Consider the following 26,505-nt stretch of genomic DNA (forward strand, 5'->3'; position numbering starts at 1 on the left):
TGTGGCAGCGACTGCTCCAAAAAAATTTATAAAGTACAAGGGGAATCAGGACACTGTGATCAGGGATTTGCTTGGATCACATGTATCCGATTACAGTTGTGTATTTGTATTCATTAAAGCTGAGGAAACTAGTTCAAATCCATTTAAACAGACAAATCATCTTCAGTGTTTTTATATAATAAACAGTTGCTGTCCCGAATTAATGCCACTGGTTTTATGTTGAAAACTTGTAGCTGTATTGTTATTTAATGCTGTTGTGTTGTTTCCAGCTTTTCACAGGAAGAGCACTCAATCCCTGTTCAGACAGCGTATTAAATGGACGTCTTTGCTGAATCTATTTGACCAACAGAGGACGTGTGAGGGAAGATTGGGGATTAATTCTATTGAGCCATCCTGGAGTTTGGTATAGTTCTAATAATTGAAGAAAAAGAAGACAGTGAAAATATCCCCTCATTTGCATTAATAGCCAATCACACGTAGGAATTACCTTTCTTTATGCATTCTGGAAGTCCGGGTGACCAGTTGTCATTTATGTCACATGTCTGTGTCCTCTCTCCCACCATGTCGTATCCGGTATCGCACTCGAACGTCACACTAACCAAGTGTTTATAGGGGGGTCGAGAACCTGATACCCATTCACCGTTTTTAACAACAGGCTCGTCACATTTAACAACTGCAGGCAAAGAAAATGAAAAGAAATAGAGTATTGGTGAGAGTCATGGCTCAGGTTACATCGGAGAATCTTGAGAGAAATTATAAAAGCCACCTACTGATACACTCTGGAGGATCAGGCTTGAATTCCCCAGTCTCTGAACATGTTAATGATTTGGAACCTTTGAGTGAATACGGTTTTTGGCAGGTGTATTGTACAACCTCTGAAAATCCATAGAAGTCTTCTTTTTTTGGGAGGAAATTGCCATTTTGAATCTCACGTGGCGGATCACAATTTATTGCTGCAAAATAAAAATTACAATTATTAGAATGTAATGCTTTTAACATAGTTTTCTGTCTTTAAAAAAATGTTTTGCTAAAGAAAGATCACCAACCTTGACATTTTGGAAACCTGCCCGTCCACCCTTGGTCTCCACAAAAGCGTTTTGCTCCGCCACCGCCAACCATATTGTAACTAGAAAGGGGGGGGGAATAATAAATTCCCACTTTAGTTGAAAGAAGTTGTTTGATCAGGAAGCATAAGGTTTTCCTGAAAAACTTTGGGGATTAAAAAGAGTAGGGGGAGGCGCTAGTGAGCACTGCATGGAGTAGTCCTGTTTTCGAGTGGCTCCACCACACTCTCGCTAAACATTTGTTAAAATCAACACTTTCAGAAATATGAGCGGACCCAGCAGAAACAAACCTAAGGAGAAACCTTCGCATCCGAACGCGAACCCAAAGAAAAGCGGCAAAACCGTTCCTACTATGGAAAAGGTTGGTGCCATTAGCCCTGAGCTAAGCCCGGCTAACAGCCCAGGCCCCGCTGCTAACACCGATGAACCTTCAACTTCACAACCCACGCTGGCTAGCGTCTTAGCGGCTATTGGAAAACTGGACAACGACATGAACGCCAGATTCAACGCGCTTGATTCTAACCTTCAACAAGTTCAGACTTCCCTAGCGGACCACACGGCACGCATCTCCGACTTGGAGGGTTTTGCTAGCGACCACGAGTCCCGCATCGCAGCCCTGGAGAAACGGTGCACGGAGCTATTGGAAATCAACATGTCCACTAAACGTAAGCTAATAGACCTCGAGAACCGATCTAGACGCTGTAATATTAAAGTTACTGGGCTACCAGAAAAAGTCGAGAAAGGCAACCCGACTCAGTTTCTCGCTGAGTTCCTGCCGCAGCTCCTCGGGACCAATAATTTCTCAAGTGGACTCAAAGTTGACCGGGCGCACCGCATCGGTCCATCCTCAGCCGGCCGTCCACGCACCATGATCGCTAAGATTCATCACCCTCCGGAGAAGGAAAAAATCCTTAAGCTTGCCCGCCTGCAGGCTCCCCTGACCTTCAACGGCGCCCGAATCAGCGTATACCCAGACTTTTCACCTGAAGTCACCGAACAACGCCGCGCCTTTGACGGAGCAAAAAAGAAACTGAGGGACGCCGGGATCAAACACGGTCTCCTCTCCCCTGCCAGACTGATCTTCAATCACGGCACGGAGCAGAAAATATTTCAGGATGCCACGGATGCCAGTCTTTCATAGACAAATGTATTACATCCCCCGCTGCTCCGATGTGAGCTCTATCCCCGGCCGGGGAACTTATTCATCCTGCTGCCGCTCCCAGACACCCACGTAAGACATTTTAGTGGTACCCGTTTTAGTTTCTCAGTCACACTAAGAATTGAGTGTTATTTAACCGCTAAATATATGAGTGTTTTTCGTTTATTTGTGTGGACGGGGCTACCGGTCTATTGATTAGCGAGTCATGTTTTCTGCTTTAGCAAGGAGTATTATTCTAGTTCGACGGTTTCTTGCAGTGTCTAGCCGTTTCTCAGTGCTTATGTTTTTCTTGTTCCACCTCGTTTGGGGGGGTGGACAGGGGGGGGATTTAGTCTGTATGTCTTCTCGTTTTTCCCTTTTTCGCCTGCTCTTCTTAAATGTACCGTACCTATTATGTCTTTTGATATGTTACGTCGTCATACATCTACTATCCTTTTGTGATTGACAACTCTCCTACTCCGCCACAAGGTGGCAGTCTAACACTACTTAGCTGGAATGTCAGAGGTTTGCAGAGTAGCTTGAAGAGGGGCAAAGTCTTCTCCCATTTAAAGTCTTTGTCAGGAGATATTATTTTTGTGCAAGAAACGCATATTAAACATGATGAGTGTTGAGTGAGCAATGCCATGTTATATAGCACAGGTAATGATGTCACGGAGCATGTTGTGCCTGCGTGCACTTGTAACCTGTTGCGCATGCGCTTAATAAACGGTCTCGTGTTCCCAGACCAAGAAAGAAGAAGGTGCTCTGATTTTTCCTCCCGTGATAATTAGTTAACCAATCTGGTGACTGCAAACGGATAGACCGCTGCAGAGATGTCCACCGCAACAGGTTATGGGCCCAGTCAAACAGGCCAGAGGTGGTTCAGACTTTTATTCGACGGTGATGAGAAAAGTTATGAACTCTGGGAGACGAGGTTCCTCGCGCACATGGAGTTGCGTCACCTCAGAGAAGTTATCCTGGAGGACCCGCGGATAGATGAGGATGACGACGATGCTCTCGCCGAAGATGAGACGAAGAACGGTGAGGCATATGCAGAGCTGGTGCAATGTCTGGACACCAAGAGCTTATCGCTGGTGATGAGGGACGCGAGACGTGACGGGAGAAAAGCACTGAATATTCTCCGCGAGCACTATGCGGGAAAGGATAAACCCCGTGTGGTGAGTTTATATTGTGAACTTTCCTCGCTCCAGAAGGCCAGCAATGAAACTGTCACGGACTATATTATTCGAGCAGAGACAATATTCACGTCATTGAGAAGAGCAGACGAGCAAATAAGTGGCTTCAGATAGCTATGGTGGTAAAGGGGCTACCTGAATCATACAAGCCATTCGTCGTGCACATCACCCAGACAAATGACACTGTAACGTTCGGCGAGTTTAAAACAAAACTGCGGAGTTACGAGAGTACTGAAAAATATGGGAAGAGTGACGTGAATGTTGAAGATGACAACGTGATGAGGATGAGCGGAGCAACGAGGTCACGAGGACGAGGAAGAGGAAAGAAAATGGACCTGGCTGATGTCGAGTGTTACACGTGCGGCAAAAAGGGACACATGGCCAAGACATGTCCTGACGAATACCAGGTGAGAAGAGAGGAACGAAGATGGGACGCGCCACAGCGAGAAAGGGGACGCGGCCGGGGACGAGGCCGTGACCATGTGAAGAAAGCTGATGGAGAGACGGAGGCAGAGCCCACATCTTTCTGTTTCTTCAGGATGAGTGACTGTCCCACACAAAGAGGAAACAAGAAGGGTCTCATGGTCGACTGCGGAGCGACAACACACATGATCAACGACGCCACGAAGTTCATAACAGTTGACAAGAGCTTCAGACCCGAGGACCACATGATCGAGCTTGCTGACGGATCCAAGGTGAGCGGGATGGCGAGGATGAGGGGAGACGCCGAAGTTTACTTGCTGGACAGCGAGGGACGACAAGTGAAAACGAGGCTAAAGCAAGCACTCTACATCCCCTCGTTTCCACAAAACATCTTTTCAGTCAAAGCAGCAACAGCCAACGGAGCTGAGGTCCGCTTCAAGGACGGTAATGACTGGCTGGTCCACAAGGAAGGTACTAAGTTTAAAATGGATGTGTATGGTAGGTTGTATTACCTTAGCACAGTGGAGAATGAAAATGTTGATGAAGTGTATGGTTGTCATGACATTCAAACGTGGCATAGGATACTAGGTCATTGCAATTTTGAGGATGTTGCAAAATTAGAAAAGGTGGTTGAAGGGATGTCTATTAAAGGGAAACATGACAAGTCCAATCAAAACTGTGAAATATGCACACAGGGAAAGTTTACACAAAGCAGAAACAGACAGGCAGACGCTAAAGCTACAACCGTATTAGAGCTAGTACACACAGACCTATGTGGTCCTATAGATCCAGCAGATAAAGACGGATACAGATATGCGATAGCATTTACTGATGATTACAGTGGGATGATTTTTCCATATTTTATTAAAGCAAAGAGTGACACGACAAAAGCTACAGAAAAATTCATAGCAGATGTAGCTCCATATGGAAAAATAAAGTGCATAAGATCTGATAACGGCACAAAGTTTACCGGGTAGGAGTTCCAGTGTTTACTTAGGAGTAAAGGGAAAGGCATGAGAAGAGTGCACCCTACTCACCCCATCAGAATGGAACTGCCGAAAGAGGTTGGAGAACATTATTTGAGATGTCTCGATGCATGCTATTGGAGAGTAACCTCCCAAAGAAATTGTGGACATATGCTGTACAGACAGCAGCTCAAATCCGCAACAGGTGCTTCAGTAAGCGGCTAGAGCGGACACCTTACTGTGTTTTCACAGGAAAAACACCTAACCTATCCAACATGAAAATATTTGGCTCTGAATGCTACGTATATAAGCAGGATAAGAAAAAGCTGGACTCTAGATGCGAAAAGGCGATCCTTGTAGGCTATGACAAATATAGTCCAGCATATAACGTGTACTATCCTGAGACAGGAAAAGTCCTAAAACATAGGCTGGTGAAATTCATCATCAAAGGTAGCGCAGAGAGCCAGACTCAGACAGATTGTGACATGGGGAATGACACTGAGAGTCATGAAGATACACCACAGCAGATAGTCAACCAGGGTCAGGGACAGCCTAAGGAAAGTAAAGAGTCCAATGTTGAGGAGACTGATGAGGCAGGTCCGACCCAGACAGATAGTACTCAGAAAGAAGAGGGAGAAAGGAGATATCCTACGAGACAGAGAAAGGCTCCAGACTACTTAAAGGGGTACCAGTGTAAAGCTGATTGTGAAAATGTAGATTATTTCTACAGAGTGGCTTATGATCTACCTAAAACACTTAAAGAGGCAATGGACTCTAAGAAGTCAAAAATGTGGGCTGACGCGATGAAAGAGGAGATGAACTCTTTGACAGAGAATGACACTTTCACTCTGACCCTACTGCCAAGAGGCAAACAAGCAGTGGGAGGTCGCTGGGTATATGCAGTGAAAGAGAGCCCAGATGGATCTGAGACTTGTAAAGCCAGATATGTCGCAAAGGGGTATGGTCAAGTGGAAGGGATCGACTATAAAGAGACTTTTTCAACGACAGCCAACATGACCTCTGTACGAGCATTAATGCAGGTGGCTGTACAGGAGGATCTCACCCTACATCAAATGGATGTGAAAACTGCTTACCTCCATGCTCCAATGGACTGTGAGGTATTTATGGAGCAACCGGAAGGTTTTGAAATCAAGTCAAACACAGGGGAACACTTAGTGTGTAAACTCAACAAGTCATTGTATGGTTTAAAACAGTCCGGACGTAACTGGAACAAGTTACTCCATGATCATCTTACAGGGAATGGTTTTGTGCAAAATGATGCTGATCATTGTGTCTACAGCAGAAAATCTGAGAATGAGAAAGTGATTCTGTTAGTATGGGTAGATGACTTAATCATAGCAGCGAGTAACAACACCTTACTCAGTGATGTAAAAGAAATGTTGAAGAGAAGGTTTAAGATGAAAGATATGGGTCCACTTAAACACTTCCTGGGTATCGATTTCAGACAGAGTGAGGGAGAGATCAAAATGACTCAAAAGAGACACATAGAGAAGATATTAACCAGATATTAATATTTGGAATGTCTGAATGCAAACCCAGATCCACCCCATATGAGCAAAAGTTAAACTTTGACAGTGAGGGTGAGGTTATTGATTCAACAGGATATAGAGAGATAATAGGTAGCTTGATATACATTATGACATGTACCAGACCTGACCTGAGCTGGGTTGTTAGCAAACTATCTCAATACCTAGCAGAACCAAAGCAACAGCATTGGGCTACAGCAAAACACCTACTGAGGTATTTAAAGGGTACTATAGATCAAGAACTACACTACCAGAAATGTGAGGAAAGCCCACTACAGCTGGAGGGATATAGTGATGCTGATTGGGCAGCCGACAGGGATGATAGGAGGAGCACAAGTGGATACTGTTTCAGCTTAACTGAGAATGGTCCAGTTATATCGTGGAAGAGTAGGAAGCAGCCAACAGTGGCATTATCCACCTGTGAAGCTGAGTATATGGCACTAGCAGCTACTACTCAAGAGAGCATGTACCTTGTACAACTACTTAGAGGAATAGATAGTAGCCAGCATGTACCAGTAAAGATATATGAGGACAACCAGGGGGCGATAGCTTTATCCAAGAACCCAGTATGCAGACAGAGAAGCAAACACATAGATATAAAGTATCACTTTGTACGGTCTGCACACGCAGAAGGGAAGATATCCATAGAATACTGTCCTACTGCAAACATGGTTGCTGATGTCTTTACCAAGCCAGTGACAAAGGCTAAGTTTGAAAGTTTCAAGGGGTATTTGTTTGGAATGTAAATGTGAACTGGCAGATGAAAAAGTTTTGAAGTTTTTAGAACACTGTCAGTATACCAAATGTTTTATTTTGGAGTTATGTATTTTTGGTTTTTATTTACCACTATAGAGAGAGCTATACACATGTTTTTGAGTGGGAGTGTTGAGTGAGCAATGCCATGTTATATAGCACAGGTAATGATGTCACGGAGCATGTTGTGCCTGCGTGCACTTGTAACCTGTTGCGCATGCGCTTAATAAACGGTCTCGTGTTCCCAGACCAAGAAAGAAGAAGGTGCTCTGATTTTTCCTCCCGTGATAATTAGTTAACCAATCTGGTGACTGCAAACGGATAGACCGCTGCAGAGATGTCCACCGCAACAATGAGCAATGGAGGTTGAGATGTGCTTGGATATCTCAGATATATCAGTCAACTTTCTCCTCTAAGGCCAGAGGTGTAGCCATATTAATCAGACGGACCGTCCCATTTGAACATATTTCCACTGCCTCTGACCCTAACGGCCGCTATTTATTAGTAACAGGCCGCATTCTGTCACGGCATGTAACCTTTCTGAATATTTACGCACCTAACTTTGACGACCCTGGTTTTTTTAGGAAAGTCTTCAACCTTATTCCAGATTTATCATCCACTCATCTAATTGCGGGTGGTGATTTTAATACGGTATTGGACTGCTCTCTTGATAGACTCTCCTCTCGCCCCACCAGTCTCTCTAATGCCAGCATTGCGCTGAATAATATAATTAAGTCAATGAACCTTCTTGACATTTGGAGGCTGCAACACCCAAGCGATAGGGACTTTTCCTTCTTCTCAAGCGTACATAAGTCGTATTCGAGAATTGACTACTTTTTGACTGACGCCACTTTGACCTCAGATATAATTTCCTCCAAATATCATGATATCATAATTTCTGATCACAGCCCTGTTGAACTAAAAATAAATATTGGTAGGACCAAGACCGCATTTAACTGGCGGTTCAATCCGTTACTACTTAACAACATACAATTTCGCCAGCAAACAGCCAGCAGAATAACAGAATATTTTTATGAAAATGATACACCCGAGGTAAATGACTCCACTCTATGGGAGGCTTTTAAAGCTGTTATACGAGGACATATCATAGCTCATGAGGCTAAAATAAAAAAAGACAAGAAGAAAGAATTAATTGATGTCACGACTCAACTCAAACTATTAGAAAGAGACTACAGATTGACCGCCTTACCTCCTAAGCTTGTTGAAATAACCAAATTAAAGTCTAAATATAATGCTATCCTTTCTGACCGAGTCAGCTTAATGTTACTAAAAGTTAAACAAAAACACTTCGAGCTAGCCGACAAGCCAGATAAACTACTGGCTCGCCAGCTTAGGAACATCCAGGCTAGCAGAATGATTCATGAAATTAAGACCAAATCGGGAACCACTACTACAGACCCTGAGAAAATTAATGAATGTTTCCGTGAATTCTATGAAGATCTTTACACCTCAAAGTCTACCACTACTACAACACATACCTCTGAATTTCTTCGCACTCTCCACCTGCCTAAATTGAGTCCCTCAGCACAAGCAGATTTAAATGCTGACATAACATTAGAGGAAGTTAAACAGGCAATCCGCTCTTTTCCTAATGGAAAGGCGTCCGGCCCGGACGGATTTGGCATCGAATTCTATAAAGCATATTTAGACATTATAGCTCCTTTCATGTTAAGAATGTTTAATCATTCTATGTCAATTGGTCTGGTCCCTGAGACGCTTTACTCTGCCAATATCTCCCTGATCTTGAAAAAAGACAAGACCCAGACAGACCCCTCCTCATACCGGCCTATTGCCCTCCTGGGCTGTGACCTTAAGGTGTTTACTAAAATTCTTGCAAACAGACTAAATAAATGCATTGCAGATATAATCCATGAAGATCAAACTGGATTTATTCCAGGCAAATTTTCTTTTTTTAATGTAAGGCGTCTGTTGAATATTATGTACACTAGTTTTGGTAAAGATTCTAAAATAGCTGTCCTCGCTCTTGATGCCCAAAAGGCGTTTGATCAAGTTGAGTGGTCGTATATATTGGCTGCAATAAGGGAGTTCGGTCTGGGGGAGAACTTTGCCTCCTGGGTCAAAATGCTATACGCGCGTCCTACCGCTTCAGTTATCACTAACAACAACAGATCTCCTACCTTCAAATTACAACGATCTTGCCGGCAGGGCTGCCCCCTCAGCCCATTATTATTCGCTATTGCAATGGAGCCCCTCGCTGTCAGTATCAGGAACCACCCTTCTATTGCCCCAGTAATCCTTGGGGGAGTCGACCACCGCATCTCGCTGTACGCGGATGATGTAGTTTTGTTTTTATCCCGCCCAGAAGACTCCCTCCCCCCTTTATTAAGACTCATTGAAAAATTTGGTGAAATATCTGGCTACACTGTAAATTTGGATAAAAGTGAATTCATGCCCCTTACAGGTGATCTGGACCCAATTTTTCTTAAAAACCTGTCATTTAAAATTGTAACAGACAAAATCAAATACTTAGGAACCACAATCCCTAAAGACCCCAAGTTAATTTATAAACTGAATTTCCTGGACATGATTGATAAATTAAAATCGAATATCGAATCCTGGAGACTGCTACCATTATCTCTGATAAGTCGTGTCAATGCAATCAAAATGGTAACTCTTCCCAGATTCCTCTATCTCTTCCAAAATCTACCTGTTTTCTTGCCCAAATCCTTTTTTAAATTATTAGATTCACTCATTCTACCTTTCGTGTGGGGTTTCAAAACGCATCGTATTGCTAAAAAACATTTAACCAAACCCAGATCAGCTGGTGGCCTCAGTTTACCAGACTTCCGCCACTACTACTGGGCAGCGAATTGCAGAGCGTTAATGTATTGGCAAAACGCACATCAAGGTAATGTTGCTGCCCACACCCCATCTTGGCTCGCAATTGAACAAAGTCTCCCCGTCAGTTCTATGCCAGCCCTCCTCTTCTCCTCAGCTCAGCCCTTAAAATCCATTGCTGGAAATAATTTCATAGTTACAACTCTTTAAAAATTTGGTATCAAATAAGGAAATCATTTAACCTGCCTGAGATCTCCTCTTACACCCCTCTCCACCGAAACCACACTTTCCCACCTTCATTGTCTGATAACACTTTTCTTCTCTGGAGGGATAAAGATATTGCCACCATTGGGGACCTTTATCTTAACAAGACTTTTGCCACCTTTGCTCAGCTGAAGGGGAAATATACACTGTCAGACACGCACTTCTTCCGCTACCTGCAGGTTAGAGATTTCACCCGTAAAAATATTCCTTACTTTCAATCGTTGCCAGCTCCCATTGAATTATACACTCTTTTGACTCGACCTCCTGATTCTAAGAAACTCACTTCGCGATTTGTTGATCTTTTCACCTCACTTAACCCGACCTCATCCTAACACTTAAAGGAAGCTTGGGAGAAAGACTTAGCCTTGTCGATAAGCGACAATGATTGGGAATCCTACCTCGGTGCTATTCATAAATGTTCAATAAATTCAAGACACCAACTTATTCAATTTAAGGTTGTCCACAGATTACATTATTCCTGTACTAAACTCCATTCTTTCTACCCTTCTGTATCCCCAATCTGCTCAAAATGCCAGTCAGCTGAGGGAACCTTAGGACATCTCTTTTGGTTTTGTCCCAAATTGAACCAGTTTTGGTCTGATATTTTCAAATGCTTTTCTGAGGTATATGAGCGTAATATTTCTCCAGATCCATTCACTGCAATTTTAGGTGGCTCTCAGCACCTTTCTATGCTCACCAATGAACACCGTAGGACTATACAATACGGCATGGTCATAGCAAAAAGGAACATGCTAACTTTATGGAAGAGTGGTGAGGCGCCTTCCTTTAAGGCCTGGCTTTCAGAAATTACCAGTCTGCTGCATATGGAAAGGATCCGACACAATGTTTCTCTCAGCTCTGCAGCCTTTGATAAGATGTGGCAACCTTTCTTTTTATATTTGTCAAGAATGACCCAACAGTGATAGTCATGTTCCACTCACATTCCTCTCTATCAACGTAACTTCATGTTTTTGATTTCTATATAATGACAGGTATGTTCTGTAGATAATTGTATGTACTGTTTCTGAGCAGGTCCCCTTTTTTTTTCTTTTTTTTTTTCTCTCTCTGTCTCTCTCTCTTTGTACTCTCTGTTGTTTTTGTTTTTTTTTGCTGTCTGTACAATATGTGTTTGTCCATGAACACTTGTTCAATGTGTCTTTTTTCTGTCACAATATGCTTGTTGCCTGTTTTATATATTGAAAATGTATAAATAAAATATTGAAAAAAAAAAAAAAAAAAGAGTAGGATTGAAAAAAAACACCAGCATCATTGGTTTATTACTAACCCTCTGTTGCAGCTGAGCACAGCCTTATCGCCAAACTGATTCCCTTTAGGGTAATCAACGTTCCCGTGATCAACTTCTCCAGCAGAGCCACAGCTCTTTCCTGAAAGAAAGAAAGATCAAAGTCCTTCCTTTAAAACGATTTGGTAACACAAATGACTCAACAGGCTGGTCAGATATTACCGGTGACTCATCATTTATATGCTGGTAAGAAGTATTTAACTAAATGGTTCCTTCCAGACAGTGCTGCCAAAACCGATTGTGAAATATGCCCCGTTTAGACCTGGTATCAACGTTCGTCCTGAAACATTCAATCACAACCGGACAAGGTCGTCTGTTCACACCTGACAATGTGTCTCATGTGACCACTAGTGACTACTTCCCTGCTCTTTATACAAATAATCAGGTACGTAATGTGTTTACCAAGTCCAAATTATTTTTTTCACCCAGTCTGAGTATAAAGAATAATATCAATCATTATGTGTTGATATTGCGAAGAAGGATCGTATGGACACTCACTGGGAGGAGTTAAAAAAACGTTTGATTCCCAGTCCCAGACCTCGTCTAAATGTGGTCGCATCTCAGAACACATGAAGGTCACAGTTGTGTGCATTCAAACTTATTTCAAGAACTTGATGCTGACCCCTTGTGATCAGATTATAATAATAATAATAAAAATTGTAATATTAATACCAGGGCTGAATGGGTCATACTGTCTGCTGTTAGTAAAGTGCATGTAAAAATGATATTCACTCTCGCATTTCAGCTTCACGGGACTCCAGCTGCCGTCTCCACAAGTAACGGATGAAGACCCTCCTACAGACGTGTAGCCAACATCACACCTGAAAGAGGCCACAGCGCCATTCAGGAACGTTTCCAAGAGAATGGAATCGTCCTTCAAGCCCATGTTGGCTCCGGGCACAGGTCTCTCACAGTTTTGAGCTATAATGGAAAAAGAAAGACAGAAAAGTTTATTCAACCTTTATTTCATCTGTGAAATATATTGTTCATTCACAATTTAGCAGAGTAAAGAAAACAAAACATTCCTGCACGTCCTTGGGCAAGAGACTGAACGTCAAAGATATTGCAATTAAAGGACTGCACTACAGGTGCCAACTGTTTTAACTGGGATCTGTAACCTTCAGCGGTTCTCGTTTAAGTTGAGAGAGTGATTGTGAATTGTAAAACTGTTTTTTAAAGAGCTTGGAATGCTCATCAGGACCAGAAAAGCTCTATAGAATTACAGGTTATACTCTGTAACTCTAAATGTTTGTGGTCACGATGAAAATGTTTTAATCAACACTTCTACCGCAGTGAAGTGAGCCGTCATGTGTGAAAGCACGTTGAAGCCAGTCTATTTGTTCTGTACAGATAGCAATTTTTTAAATATTTTAGTTATAGTCTCTGGTTTGATATAAATTTCTCTTGTTCTTCCATCTGATTATGCTCGTATCATATTTCCTGTCACTTTACTGCACAATGACTGAGAAGATTAAAGGGGGAGTCTGTGACAATGACCCAACACAAGGGGCCGCCTGGCTTCACGTTGCTTTCACTTTGGCTCCTGATTCATTAGCTCCTCCACACTGACCTTGGGCGGCAACAACAAGACCAAGAATGAGCAGGAGACGGACGGATGTGAGATCCATGACGAAACGCTCCACAAGCCCCATTTTCTGATGAAGGAAAAACATGCAGGAATTAGCAAGGCTCTCACAGTGGAACACAACTGGATAAACACAACCTCACGCTAACAACACCTGTTGTGTAATTCTTCTATTTTGTCAGATGACTACATGCTGTTGGAACTGTGTCAGTTGAAGGAGCAAGTAAAATTCCCTGTGCAGATATGACAACTCTGGCTGATTGTGTATTTCATGTTAAAACAGATTGTGGTCAGGTTACATAGTTTGATATTCGTCCCCATGCGAGGAGTGTGGGCTTAACGATGACTCATCTACAGCGGGTTACTCACAGGATATGTCTCTTTATGATGGCGATACCATGTCCAGTGTAGAAAAGGAAATGCTCTTCCACACTTTAACCCTTTGACACACAAGCTATGCAAACCTCTTCTAATTCACATCACGGGTCAAAATGGATGTCTTTGTTCTTTTATAGCTTATTCTTCCTTCTTTATTTAGGAGAAGGCTCCTTTGATGACATAGAAGACTCATGTCATCAAAGGCTTACTAATTTAGGGGAAGTGGATTCCAAGACACACCCACAACGCCAGCCGGTTCCTGTAGACCAGTCGTCACCAACCTTTAGCGAGCCCAAGATATCTTCAAAAAAATCTTGAATCTCTTGAATCTTGAATCCAGTGTCTCTCCGTGAAGCGCCACCTAGTGGTCAACAAGCCGTGGCTCTGCAGGGACAGCTCAAGCTCTTCGTCCTATCTCCAAGGTTGACCGATTTCTTTTCGTGTTCAGAGTCTACTATTGTTTCTAGCACCATTTGAAATTGGTTACAGTGAAGGACAGATCTCGTCTCACCTTGATATGGATTTTGCAACCAAGCTGTCTTCATTTTGCTGCTGAAACTTCGAAGTTAAACAATTGCTTAAATGATGACAATGACAAAAATATTCGATATTTTAGTGTTAATGGCAAAATGTTGTTTTATGTCTACAATTTAAAAGAAAGACATCTCTTATGTAAGTGGTTCTTCTCACAGTAATGCAACAGATTTCGTGTAAAAAGTAAAATATTTGCACTTAATGAAATGTTGGTATAAAAGTAATTTAAGTGGATTTGAGTAATTGGATTGTTTGGTACTTAATCAGTAATACTATTAAAATATTCCATCAGAGAACTTTGGTTTGTATTATTTAAAGTGTTGAAAAGACATTCACATCTTTAGAGAATGCATGCAATGGGTTCCTTACATGTTTACAGCAGCTAGTGTTTCCTTGTTATTGTCTCTTAATTACTTTTATGTTTTGAATGTATTTTTAAAAGCTTTGGGACCAAGAGACTTCTGGTTAAAGAAAACATTGGAAAAATGTGGGTCAAACATGTAGCGATGAGCAAAGCTTCTGCAAAATAAAGATAAAAGTAAAGGCGTATCATGAACACATTTATTTCATTCATGTTTACAAAATATTTTATGGCAAATTTACACAAAACTACTAATTTCTCTTTTGACAAATAAATAAAAAGTTGAGCAGGTGCTAAAACCTTTACAAATCACATTCTGTACATCTTGATGTAGCCACCGTCAAAACACTGGAAGCATTCCTGTTTTTCACAGTAGTGGGGAATTTGTTCAGACTCTGGCGAATATATGACATCTCATCATTTAGTAGAGTCATGATTAGGCCCCATTAGCCAACAGTAAGCAGTTGTAAAAGGTCTGTTTGGGATAAGGCATTTAAACGACACCACACATTCGACAGGCCCGATGCTCGATCCCACCTTTTTGAGAGGACTGGTTTATCGGCTCAGAGCCCCTCCCTCTACGAGGGGTGCCATCAATATCTATTTCAGTTACAAGCTTTGTTTGAAACAAGTGACAGATATATTCGATAGTTTCTTCAGCATCACACAGGTTATTTAAACTGAACGGCTGTATTTTGAAAAGGTGAGCAGTGCATACATTCAGTTTTTTCTCAATCCAAACCATTGTTGCATTTCATGCTACAGTGGCCCGAGCTGTGCTCTTGAGTTTTAGTGCAAAAGTATAAAATCTATATGGAGATAAAGCTTCTCTGACAAACACAATGTCAATTAATAATAAGACAAAAGAAAAACGTTTGAACTGGTCTTCATTATGGGCAGGAATAAGTAAGGCAAGTTAAAAGATTATCAGATATGTACATTACTGTCGACTAACCAGAGCAACAAGCAGCAGCTGAGGACTCAGCGCAATTTGCAGAGATTTCAGGATCTCTAGACATTTCATCATGTCGGTCTTTACAAATCAAAGCCATAAGCAGGTTCAAACACTCGTCCAGGGGCGACCCTCTTCCATTCAGTTCATTAGTACATCACGTACAGCTGGACCACCAGGACGCTAATGCTTACTTCTGCAAAAGAAAAAGAAGAGTAGTTTTAATTGTAGACATAGTGTAAAAACCCATAGAGCCCTGTTAGAGAAGGAAAAAAAAGGTTATGCAAATGTGATGTTATGGGACAAAAAAATAACAGGACAAGTGAGGAGGCGTTTCAGGAGCAGTGTTTTCTCTGGGGGAAGCAGAGTTACCTCTACCACAGACTTTGGACACAGACACACAAACATATATGGCCGGCTGTGGCTGAGGGGTAGAGCGGTCGTCCTCCAATCTGAAAGTCGGCAGTTGGATCCCACAGGCTTCCCCATCTGCATGCCGATGGACCACGAATTGCCCCTCATAGAACAAGGAAGTGCTGCTAATAGATGCACTGTATGAATGTGTGTGTGAATGTTAAACTGTACTGTAAAGAGATTTGAGTCATCAAGACTAGAAAACGCTTTATAAACCATTTACCACATATCAAACACACCAAAGGATAGAAACACTGAGAACGCATCATATGTCTCCAATAAAAATGTTTTGCCTACATCATCATATTTCGGTGCCGCTCATCGTTATCTGTTCATTTGAAAAACAAAGGTTCAATTGTACTTTGTGGTCAAACTTCTTACCGAGAGTGGAATATCCTCTCCTTGTTTTGGAGCCTCATTGTCAGGAGAACTTCTCATGGGGCTGCAACCCAATAATGGTCAACTTTACTGCTAATGTGTAGAGAAGACCCCGACCAACTTCTTTCCAAGAGAATAACACACACACACACACACTCACACTCACACACACACACACACACACACACACACACATACATACACCACCACCAACTATGACTCGCAGCCGCCGCACTGACCAAATTTGTTGTTGTTTTTTTTAGAAGCAAAAGTGTTACCTGTTCTTCTGCAGAAAGGCAAACTCAGTGCTGAGTAAATGACTGAAATATCACCTCTTTTTTCCACTGACTTGCCAAATTCAGCCCTATAGAGCTCGAAGTAGTGAATCTTAAATGTGTATTCAAGATTCACAACTTGTATAAGTATGATTTTAAAGATACTGTCCTACACACAAGTTCGTCTTAACACTCAAACAACAACTCTGCCCCGACAGTAACTAAAAGCTTTCTCCAGGGAAACATTTATTAAGCACTGCTTCATACTTTGCATAGGTAAAATAAGTTCACGTAAAATTTGAACGAACTAGACGGGAAATTAAAAAAAGGAACTGGATTGTTCTTTGAACAGTTCTCGGCTGATTATTAAAGCATTTCAAAGACATGATCTGCCTTATATTTAAGCAAATTACACCAACTCTCCAGACATTTGTCTTAATCTGGTGTTCAGGGTTAACCCTAACACTGCATATTATCTAATATTATCTAGTGTTAGGGTGCATATTATCTAATATGCAGTGTAAGGGACGGGTTAACCCTGAACACCAGATTAAGACAAATTTGTAATATGCAGTGTAAGGGTTAACATAACACATGTTCTGTGCCACTGAAAAACTGGCGCCTGTTAAACAGTCTAATGTAACCATGGGATAACTTATAGTTTCTACTTAAACAAGCTGTCTCATGATGCATTCAGCTACTTTGTTCTTCTACACGATTAAAACCTCATTCGGCGCTCGGGGCAGAGCTCTTTCTCCTGAGTGACTGACAGCTCTGTGCAGGAGAGTTCTTCTGACGCTCACAACAGTGCCCCCTTGTGACAACTGTGGTGTATAAATACCTTAAGAACGCACACAACATACTTCAGCATGCAACATTTAGAAATAGCTGACACACAGAAAGCTTAGCCAGTAGGAAAAGGACGTTTAAATCCAAAAACAGAAAAGGTTGGAGAAGTCTCAAAAGTCACAAAGAGGATCGGGTTTTGTTACTGGTTGGTCGGGGATACAATGCAGCAGCCATAAAAGGAAGCAGCCGTTTCCAGGTGTTAGTCTAAAAGAATAAATAAAACCTTTACCTTTTTTTTTTCTTGTAGCAGATGCCACCACCGATGCAACAACAGATGCAACAGATGCCACCGAATACTATTTTAATGAGAATACAAATGTGTGAAAAAGGATGACGGGACATGAGGCCAACAAACGTATCCACCGTCCACACCTGAGAAGAGTAAGATTGGGAATGTGGCACTTTGACTCCAGAGCTTATTATTATTATCATCATTATTTTATTAATTGTTGCTGCTATCATTAATAACCTCTTAAATATCACTCTTATTGTTATCTTTATAACAATGAAAACGTGTTTATCTCTCTCTCTCTCCCCTCTTTTCTCTCCACAGTCGCCAAAGTGCTGCTCATTGTGGGAACTGTTGTGTTTCTTCATAATTTTATAGGTCTCGACCTTCTATGTAAAGTGCCTTCAGATAAGGCAAGTTATGATTTGACGCTATAGAAATAATCAGCGTTAACTCTTTACTTTCTTGATCTATTGTGGTTTGATCGACTGAATTTCAAACTTACTTCCAAGACCCCACTTCCACCCTGAGCCGTCACTTCCACTGTCTGTAAATAAAAGGTAGAGAAAAAAAAAGAAATTAGATCACGTAAAAGGCCAGAAATAACTGTAACAGAACAGGTTATTTTTGATGACTTACCAGGTGCGTCAGTTGATTTAGGAGCAGCTGAAACAGAGATATAAAGAAGAAGAAAAAAAAAATGATTGCATGTTACACATAAGCATCATCGGATGAATTCAAACACCGGACATGCAGCATCAACGAAGGCTGAGCAATGTTTTCAGGGAAATTCTGAGGTATCAAGCAATGGATATTGTACAATTGCAGACTCTCACACAAGCACATTAACGGAAATCATGAACACTAAAGCCACAACTACAAAGCAAGAAGTGACAACACATCCACAACAGCCACACAACACAATTGCAACCGAAGTGAGCGATAATGAATGTTAAAATGTGAAGTGTCAATAGTTACTTATTGTGGTTAAGAATGCACCTGTACCCTAAATAGACGAGAATTTAGCAGCAATAGAGAACTAACTCTGCTGGTTTCATTGTCAACATCCGTTGTTGCTCACATCCGTTGTGGTTATGTTTCTGTTTTGTGGCTCGATTATGATGTTTACATGCCTGGCTCATACACTGTTCCATTCATTCTCTCCATTTACATGTTTCAGAGCAGAGTGTGATCACAATCAAGCAGTTGCTAAGCACCGTACGTGTAGATGGTGCAAAACGCTGTGTAAAAAAAGGTTTGATTGTACTTGTAACAAACAATCGCCGACAAGACCCCATTGAACATGTTGATCAAATCAGTCGCCCCCCCCCCCCCCCCCCCAAAAAAAAAGAAGCTTTTTGGCCAAAACAAAATCATCAAAAGAAAATCTACCCGTTTGTTTCCCTGAAGGTGTGGTGGTGGTGGTGGTGCTGGTGGTGGTGGTGGTAGTAGCTTTAGTTGTGGCAGCCACTGCTTCAAAAAAATTAATAAAGTAAAAGGGGAATTAGGACACTGTGATCAGGGATTTGCTTGGATCACATATATCCGATTACAGTTGTGTATTTCTATTCATTAAAGCTGTGGAAACTAGTTCAAATCCATATAAACAGACAAATCATCTTCAGCATTTCTATATAATAAACAGTTGCTGTCATGAATTAATGTCGCTGGTTTTATGTTGAAAACTTGTAGTTGTATTGTTATTTAATGCTGGTATGTTGTTTCCAGCTTTTCACAGGAAGAGCACTCAATCCCTGTTCAGACAGCGTATTAAATGGACGTCTTTGCTGAATCTATTTGACCAACAGAGGACGTGTGAGGGAAGATTGGGGATTAATTCTATTGAGCCATCCTGGAGTTTGGTATAGTTCTAATAATTGAAGAAAAAGAAGACAGTGAAAATATCCCCTCATTTGCATTAATAGCCAATCACACGTAGGAATTACCTTTCTGTATGCATTTTGGAAGTCCGGGTGACCATTTCTCATTTATGTCACATGTCTGTGTCCTCTCTCCCACCATGTCGTATCCGGTATCGCACTCGAACGTCACACTAGCCAAGTGTTTATGGGGGGGTCGAGAACCCGATACCCATTTACCGTTTTTAACAACAGGCTCTTCACAATTAACAACTGCAGGCAAAGAAAATGAAAAGAAATAGAGTATTGGTGAGAGTCATGGCTCAGGTTACATCGGAGAATCTTGAGAGAAATTATAAAAGCCACCTACTGATACACTCTGGAGGATCAGGCTTGAATTCCCCAGTCTCTGAACATGTTAATGATTTGGAACCTTTGCGTGAATACGGTTTTTGGCAGGTGTATTGTACAACCTCTGAAAATCCATAGAAGTCTTCTTTTTTTGGGAGGAAATTGCCATTTTGAATCTCACGTGGCGGATCACAATTTATTGCTGCAAAATAAAAATTACAATTATTAGAATGTAATGCTTTTAACATAGTTTTCTGTCTTTTAAAAAATGTTTTGCTAAAGAAAGATCACCAACCTTGACATGTAGGCAACCTGCCCGTCCACCCTTGGTCTCCACAAAAGCGTGGAGCTCCGCCAACCATATTGTAACTAGAAAGGAATAATAAATTCCCACTTTAGTTGAAAAGAAGTTGTTTGATCAGGAAGCATAAGGTTTTCCTGAAAAACTTTGGGGATTAAAGAGTAGGATTGAAAAAAAACACCAGCATCATTGGTTTATTACTAACCCTCTGTTGCAGCTGACCACAGCTCGATCGCCAAACTCATTCCCTTCAGGGTAATCAACGCTCCCGTGATCAACTTCTCCAGCAGAGCCACAGCTCTTTCCTGAAAGAAAGATTAAAGTCCTCCCTTTAAAAGGATTTGGTAACACAAATGACTCAACAGGCTGGTCAGACATTACCAGTGACTCATCATTTATATGCTGGTAAGTTGAATTTACTAAATGGTTCCTTCCAGGCAGTGCTGCCAAAACTGATTGTGAAATATGCCCCGTTTAGACCTGGTATCAACGTTCGTCCTGAAACATTCAATCACAACCGGACAAGGTCGTCTGTTCACACCTGACAATGTGTCTCATGTGACCACTAGTGACTACTTCCCTGCTCTTTATGCAAATAATCAGGTACGTAATGTGTTTACCAAGTCCAAATTATTGTTTTCACCCAGTCTGAGTATAAAGAATAATATCAATCATTATGTGTTGATATTGCGACGAAGGATCGTATGGACACTCACTGGGAGGAGTAAAAATACGTTTGATTCATTGTGACATTGTCGTGAACTTCGTAATTGGCCTGAGGAAAGATTTAAGATCACCGAGTGAAAAGTGGCTCACGTGTCCCAGACCTCGTCTAAATGTGGTCATATCTCAGAACACAGTTGTGTGCGTTCAAACTTATTTCAAGAACTTGATGCTGACCCCTTGTGATCAGATTATAATAATAATAACAATTGTAATATTAATACCAGGGCTGAATGGGTCATACTGTCTGCTGTTAGTAAAGTGCATGTAAAAATGATATTCACTCTGGCATTTCAGCTTCACGGGACTCCAGCTGCCGTCTCCACAAGTAACGGATGAAGACCCTCCTGCAGACGTGTAGCCAACATCACACCTGAAAGAGGCCACAGCGCCATTCAGGAACGTTTCCAAGAGAATGAAATCGTCCTTCAAGACCATGTTGGCTCCGGGCACAGGTCTCTCACAGTTTTGAGCTATAATGGAAAAAGAAAGACAGAAAAGTTTATTCAACCTTTATTTCAACTGCGCGCCGAAGTGTCCTTGGGCAAGAGACCGAACGTCAAAGATATTGCAATTAGGGATGGGCATAATTAATAGACGATCGATTAATTGATCATAAAGAATTTCGTTGATGACATTATTTTGTCTTCGACGAAATTCTGTTGCGTTCACTGCCAACACTGCGAAGCTATACGTCTCAATGAGCGCATGAGTAGGAGGGCAGAATATCCGAGTTGCCTGAACGCAGCACAGTGACGATATTAGCAGCTGTAGGAAGCGGCCCGGAGGACTCGACAAGCGCCCCTGGGGGACCGGCGGCTGGCCGCTGAGAGCTAGATGGATTTGACAGTTCTCAACGTCTCAGTCCGGCTGTTGTCATGTCATCAATCCCGGAACCTCACCCAGACCCGGGTCTGTACGGGTTCCCCTCCCCGTAGACTGAGGGTCCGTGTGCGGACATGAAGCCGAGCTCCGCAGCTAGCTTTCGAGCTAGCGGAGGCTAGCTCGAAAGCTAGCCTCTTCGGACCCGGACAGGGCCGGGTCTGGTGGAGGGGTTCTGGGAGTGAGGACGCGACAACGGCCGGAGTAAGAGGTCGAGGAGTCTAGCTAGCTCTCAGCGGCTACCTGCTCTCTCAGCGGGGCTGAAGAGGACATCAGAGCATATTTTCAAGTGTAACCATTGAACGACCCCGTTTAACTGCCACAAGAGTTGTTCATCTTGTAATAAAGACCTCAATGAGGAAACACGCTGTGTTTTTTCTATTTTCACTGCATTTTAACAGCCCATAAATAGTGAATTTTAATATAAAAATATAAATGATTAATCGAAAATTCGTCATTAACTCTCCCGACGACCGATTAAGACAATTTAATCGAATGCCCATCCCTAATTGCAATTAAAGGACTGCACTACAGGTGCCAACTGTTTTAACTGGGATCTGTAACCTTCAGCAGTTCTCGTTTTAGTTGAGAGTGATTGTGAATTGCAAAGCAGTTTTTTAAAGCACTTGGAATGCTCATCAGGACCAGACTTTAAATGTTTGTGGTCACGATGAAAATGTTATAATCAACACTTCTACCGAAGTGAAGTGAGCCGTCATGTGTGAAAGCACGTTGAAGCCAGTCTATTTGTTCTGTACAGATAGCAATTTTTTAATATTTTAGTTATAGTCTCTGGTTTGATATAAATTTCTCTTGTTCTTCCATCTGATTATGCTCGTATCATATTTCCTGTCACTTTACGGGGAGTCTGTGACAATGACCCAACACAAGGGGCCGCCTGGCTTCATGTTGCTTTCACTTTGGCTCCTGATTCATTAGCTCCTCCACACTGACCTTGGGCGGCAACAACAAGACCAAGAATGAGCAGGAGACGGACGGATGTGAGATCCATGACGAAACGCTCCACAAGCCACATTTTCTGATGAAGGAAAAACATGCAGGAATTAGCAAGGCTCTCACAGTGGAACACAACTGGATAAACACAACCTCACGCTAACAACACCTGTTGTGTAATTCTTCTATTCTGTCAGATGACTACGTGCTGTTGGAACTGTGTCAGTTGAAGGAGCAAGTCAAATTCCCTGTGCAGATATGACAACTCTTGCTGATTGTGTATTTCATGTTAAAACAGATTGTGGTCAGGTTACATAGTTTGATATTCGTCCCCATGCGAGGAGTGTGGGCTTAACGATGACTCATCTACAGCGGGTTACTCACAGGATATGTCTCTTTATGATGGCGATACCATGTCCAGTGTGAAAAGGAAATGCAATTCCACACTTTAACCCTTTGACACACAAGCTAAACCTCTTCTAATTCACAACACGGGTCAAAATGGATGTCTTTGTTCTTTTATAGCTTATTCTTCCTTCTTTATTTTAGGAGAAGGCTCCTTTGATTTGGAAGTGGATTCCAAGACACACCCACAACTCCAGCCTGATCCTGTAGACCAGTGGTCACCAACCTTTTGCGAGCCCAAGATTAATTTTTAAATTCCAAATGAAGCCGAGATCTACCACCCTGATATCTTCCAAAAAAAAAAACACTACTTCTTATTTTTTGGAATTTCTGTTAAAGGCTGAATGTACAAGAAGTAAACATACACAAGGAAGGGCAGTTGTGCAACTTTTTCTATTCAATGCACAATATTCAAATTAATATCAATTCATATTTACAATGCACAATTTGTAGCTTCTCAGTTCCACAACATGTTCTGCAGCCCAATGTTTCTACATATAGGCTTTGATTTGAATATGGCCACAAATATGATTATTGGCCAGTATGGAAGAAGTCCCTTGTAATAAATACCAGTACTAAACAGTATGAAGCCGTGCATCTTCCGCTCCTGCAAATATTTCACAATAAAAATAAAACGTTTTAAACAAGGGAATGGATTCCATCAACAGAAACGCTGGGGTGCTTTTATTTTGAAAAAAGGCAAGTGATACAACCATTTGTTTGTGACCTAAATTCATCAGATAAACATCAACACTCAGGTGACAGATGAAGTTCTGTTTATTCTGCTGTGAACCACAACGTTTATCTCTCTATGACACAAATGTATTTACAACACTTGTAGAACATAAGTCTAGTTCATGAGCATCGGAGATTCCAGACTCAAAGTCAACACCTGCCTCCTCGTTTTCCTCATTCTGTACTTCACGCAGCATCTTTATGATCTTTATATCTTAAAGTCTGAAATGACTGCAACCAGCCGGACTAACACTCTGGATAAGGAAAAAACAAACGCAGCTAGCTTGTTGATCTAGCTGTGGTTGGCTAGCCAGAAAAGAAAGCTAGCCAACCTAGAAATCTAGAAATGAGTACATAAAGCATTAAGTACTCAAAAGGCACTTCTGACAAGAATGAGTGTTATAATATGGGAAATATATTTAAGTGTGTATTTACAGACGTCACTATTCATGATTGAAAATCCACAATTACTATATATTATATCACCTCAATATTAACAGCTATGTACCACTTCAGATTGTCCAAACATTTCCTTGTTCTTTCATTCTCATATTCATACAGACGACATTGGTCTTCAAATATATAACAGGCTATCTACATTTAATTGTAAAATACAATATTATAAAGTTAGAGGGGAAAGCAGCATTGAAGTCAGCAAGCGTTCTTTTTTATTCCCTTAAGAGATGTAGGTCTTACTATATACTGCTATTATATTGGTATAATTACTATCATATATATACTGTACTATTTTTATATACTGTCTAACAATAACATTACCATCATATCATCAGTACTATTACCATCATCTTGCCACTGCACCTTATCTACCTATTTTATTTTATCTTGTGCTTCTGTTTTTTATTCTTTCTACCTCAATATTTTTTATTTTATTCTATTGTATTGTATTTTATTGTATTCAAATGTACCGGCTGCTATGACAACTTAATTTCCCTTCGTGGATGAATAACGTACTCTATCTATCTATCTATCAATCTATCCATCTATCTATCTATCTTCTGTTTGATGGCAAGAGCTAAGAGCTCGTTAGCATTGTACATGTGTCTCCTCCTCACTAGTGAAGGATTGTAAAATAAGACCTTACATGCACCAGATGTGTAGGAGCAGCTGTGTGTGTAACTGTATGGCAGGTTTGTGAAGCCTGTTGTTGTTCTGTGTGGGGACCATCACCAGACAACTGGGGCTTAAAACCAGAAGCTAATACCAGAAGCTAACACTGCTTCACTCGAGATGGGTTTCCGCTTCCGCTTTTGTATATCTAACGTTTGTAAACATGACGAATCTGCCACCACCCGACCGTCGAGCCAGCTAACGCAGCGAAGCGCCTCGCCGTCAATGAAACGCGGTTTTTAAAATAAATCGCTCGTTAGTGTGACTTCACCGTGTCGTCTTTCTGCTGGTTTGTAAAAAGAAATGTAAAACTCACCCGGTTGGACGACGAGAGCCGCGGAGAGACGAACCCGGAAGCTGCTGTTGCGACTGGACTGTGGGAGGAAACTGAACCTTGTGTGAAAGAAGGAAGGGCGTGACTCGGCAGGACAAACGCTTCACTTCCTGTCTTCCGAAACGACGCGCCTAACCACGCCCACTAACCACACATTCTGACGACATTCTGAAGATTCTATGGAAATCAACAGTGGTGTATAAAGTACTTGAGAGCCATACTTGAGTAAAAGTACAGATATCTTACCTGAAAGTGACTTCGGTAAAAGTGAAAGTCTCCCGTCAGAAAATGACTTGAGTAAAAGTCTTAAAGTAGCTCATATTAAATGTACTTAAGTATCAAAAGTAAAAGTACAAGTACCAAAATTAAAAATGCAAAGTGCTTTTTATAGTAGTCCTATACAGACACAAAACAATCCAAAATGTTTCTCCTCAAGATTTATCTCAACTGACTGAAAAATTATAACAACAATATTAATATAATGTATGTATTGTATAAATTTACGAATTTTGAACCCTAGATGAGAGAGAGAGAGAGAGAAAGAGAGAGAGAGAGAGAGAGAGAGAGAGAGAGAGAGAGAGAGAGAGAGAGAGAGAGGTGCGCCGTGCGTAGAGGCGTGCTGCGTCAACCTCCCCTGCTCAAGTAAGGAGCCAGTTTGAAAATGTAAGAAGTAGAAAGTACACATATTTTTGTTCAAATGTAACGGGTAAAAGTAAAAAGTCGTCAGGAAAATAAATACTCAAGTTAAGTACAGATATGTGAAAAATCTACTTTAGTACAGTAACGAACCCCACCACTGGAAATCAAGTTTAAAGTAGTAAAAACGCAGCTTACTTCCGGTTCAATATCAATCAGGATATACAGGGAAAAACACTGATAATATGAAGTCTCAGTTTTCTCATTAGTCGTATTTATTATCAACCATTTACAACTATCATAGAAAAAAAACTTGAAATAAAAACAGTATTGATATAAAACAAAATATAAATATATACAAAAGTTATAATCCACTATATAAGGCCAGGGCTTTAATTACTGGTGTCCAATATAAAAAGTCTGTGGAATGGCAGAGACTATCAGTGTTTCATCAGCAAGTCACTCTGTTCAGTGACGTGCATTATGCAAAAGTGGATGTTTCGAAGATTTGTTTTGCGCAGTTTGGTTGAGAGCCAACTAAAAAATACTGATCCAGTGAATATAAATGTGTTTTCATAAGGAGGGATGGGCTCTACTGGCTGACATTCTTGTTCCCATGTACATATTTCTAAATACAGTTTTTGACAGATTTATATGACTTGTGCCAACTGTTCAAAAGCTGAATTAATTCCCTCAAGCAGTGTGGAGATATCACATTAAAGAGGCCAAAATATGAAAATGAGTTATATGATTGTAATAAACAAACTGA

The 26,505-nt window shown here is 41.3% G+C and overlaps 2 protein-coding genes across 2 annotated transcripts; both read right to left on the bottom strand.

Annotated features, from left to right (window-relative positions):
- Window positions 1-272: 272 nt before the first annotated feature.
- Window positions 273-13,123, bottom strand: LOC133004637 (complement decay-accelerating factor-like). The gene is made up of 4 exons (XM_061074113.1): window positions 13,044-13,123; window positions 12,206-12,394; window positions 11,466-11,555; window positions 273-673 (listed from the first exon to the last, which is right to left on the bottom strand). Exons 1-4 carry the CDS (start codon window positions 13,099-13,101, stop codon window positions 471-473), a joined length of 540 nt encoding a protein of 179 aa, XP_060930096.1. The 5' UTR covers window positions 13,102-13,123; the 3' UTR covers window positions 273-470.
- Window positions 13,124-14,517: 1,394 nt separating this feature from the next.
- Window positions 14,518-25,175, bottom strand: LOC133004994 (membrane cofactor protein-like). Its single transcript, XM_061074587.1, has 13 exons — window positions 25,083-25,175; window positions 22,499-22,583; window positions 20,947-21,135; window positions 20,145-20,244; window positions 19,934-20,007; window positions 19,658-19,840; window positions 19,375-19,560; window positions 18,821-18,901; window positions 18,068-18,094; window positions 17,934-17,975; window positions 17,429-17,495; window positions 16,079-16,139; window positions 14,518-15,479 (listed from the first exon to the last, which is right to left on the bottom strand). Exons 2-13 carry the CDS (start codon window positions 22,578-22,580, stop codon window positions 15,474-15,476), a joined length of 1,098 nt encoding a protein of 365 aa, XP_060930570.1. The 5' UTR covers window positions 22,581-22,583; window positions 25,083-25,175; the 3' UTR covers window positions 14,518-15,473.
- Between the last annotated feature and the right edge of the window lie 1,330 nt (window positions 25,176-26,505).

Source organism: Limanda limanda, chromosome 7, assembly GCF_963576545.1.
Source record: "Limanda limanda chromosome 7, fLimLim1.1, whole genome shotgun sequence".
Taxonomy (NCBI): domain Eukaryota; kingdom Metazoa; phylum Chordata; class Actinopteri; order Pleuronectiformes; family Pleuronectidae; genus Limanda; species Limanda limanda.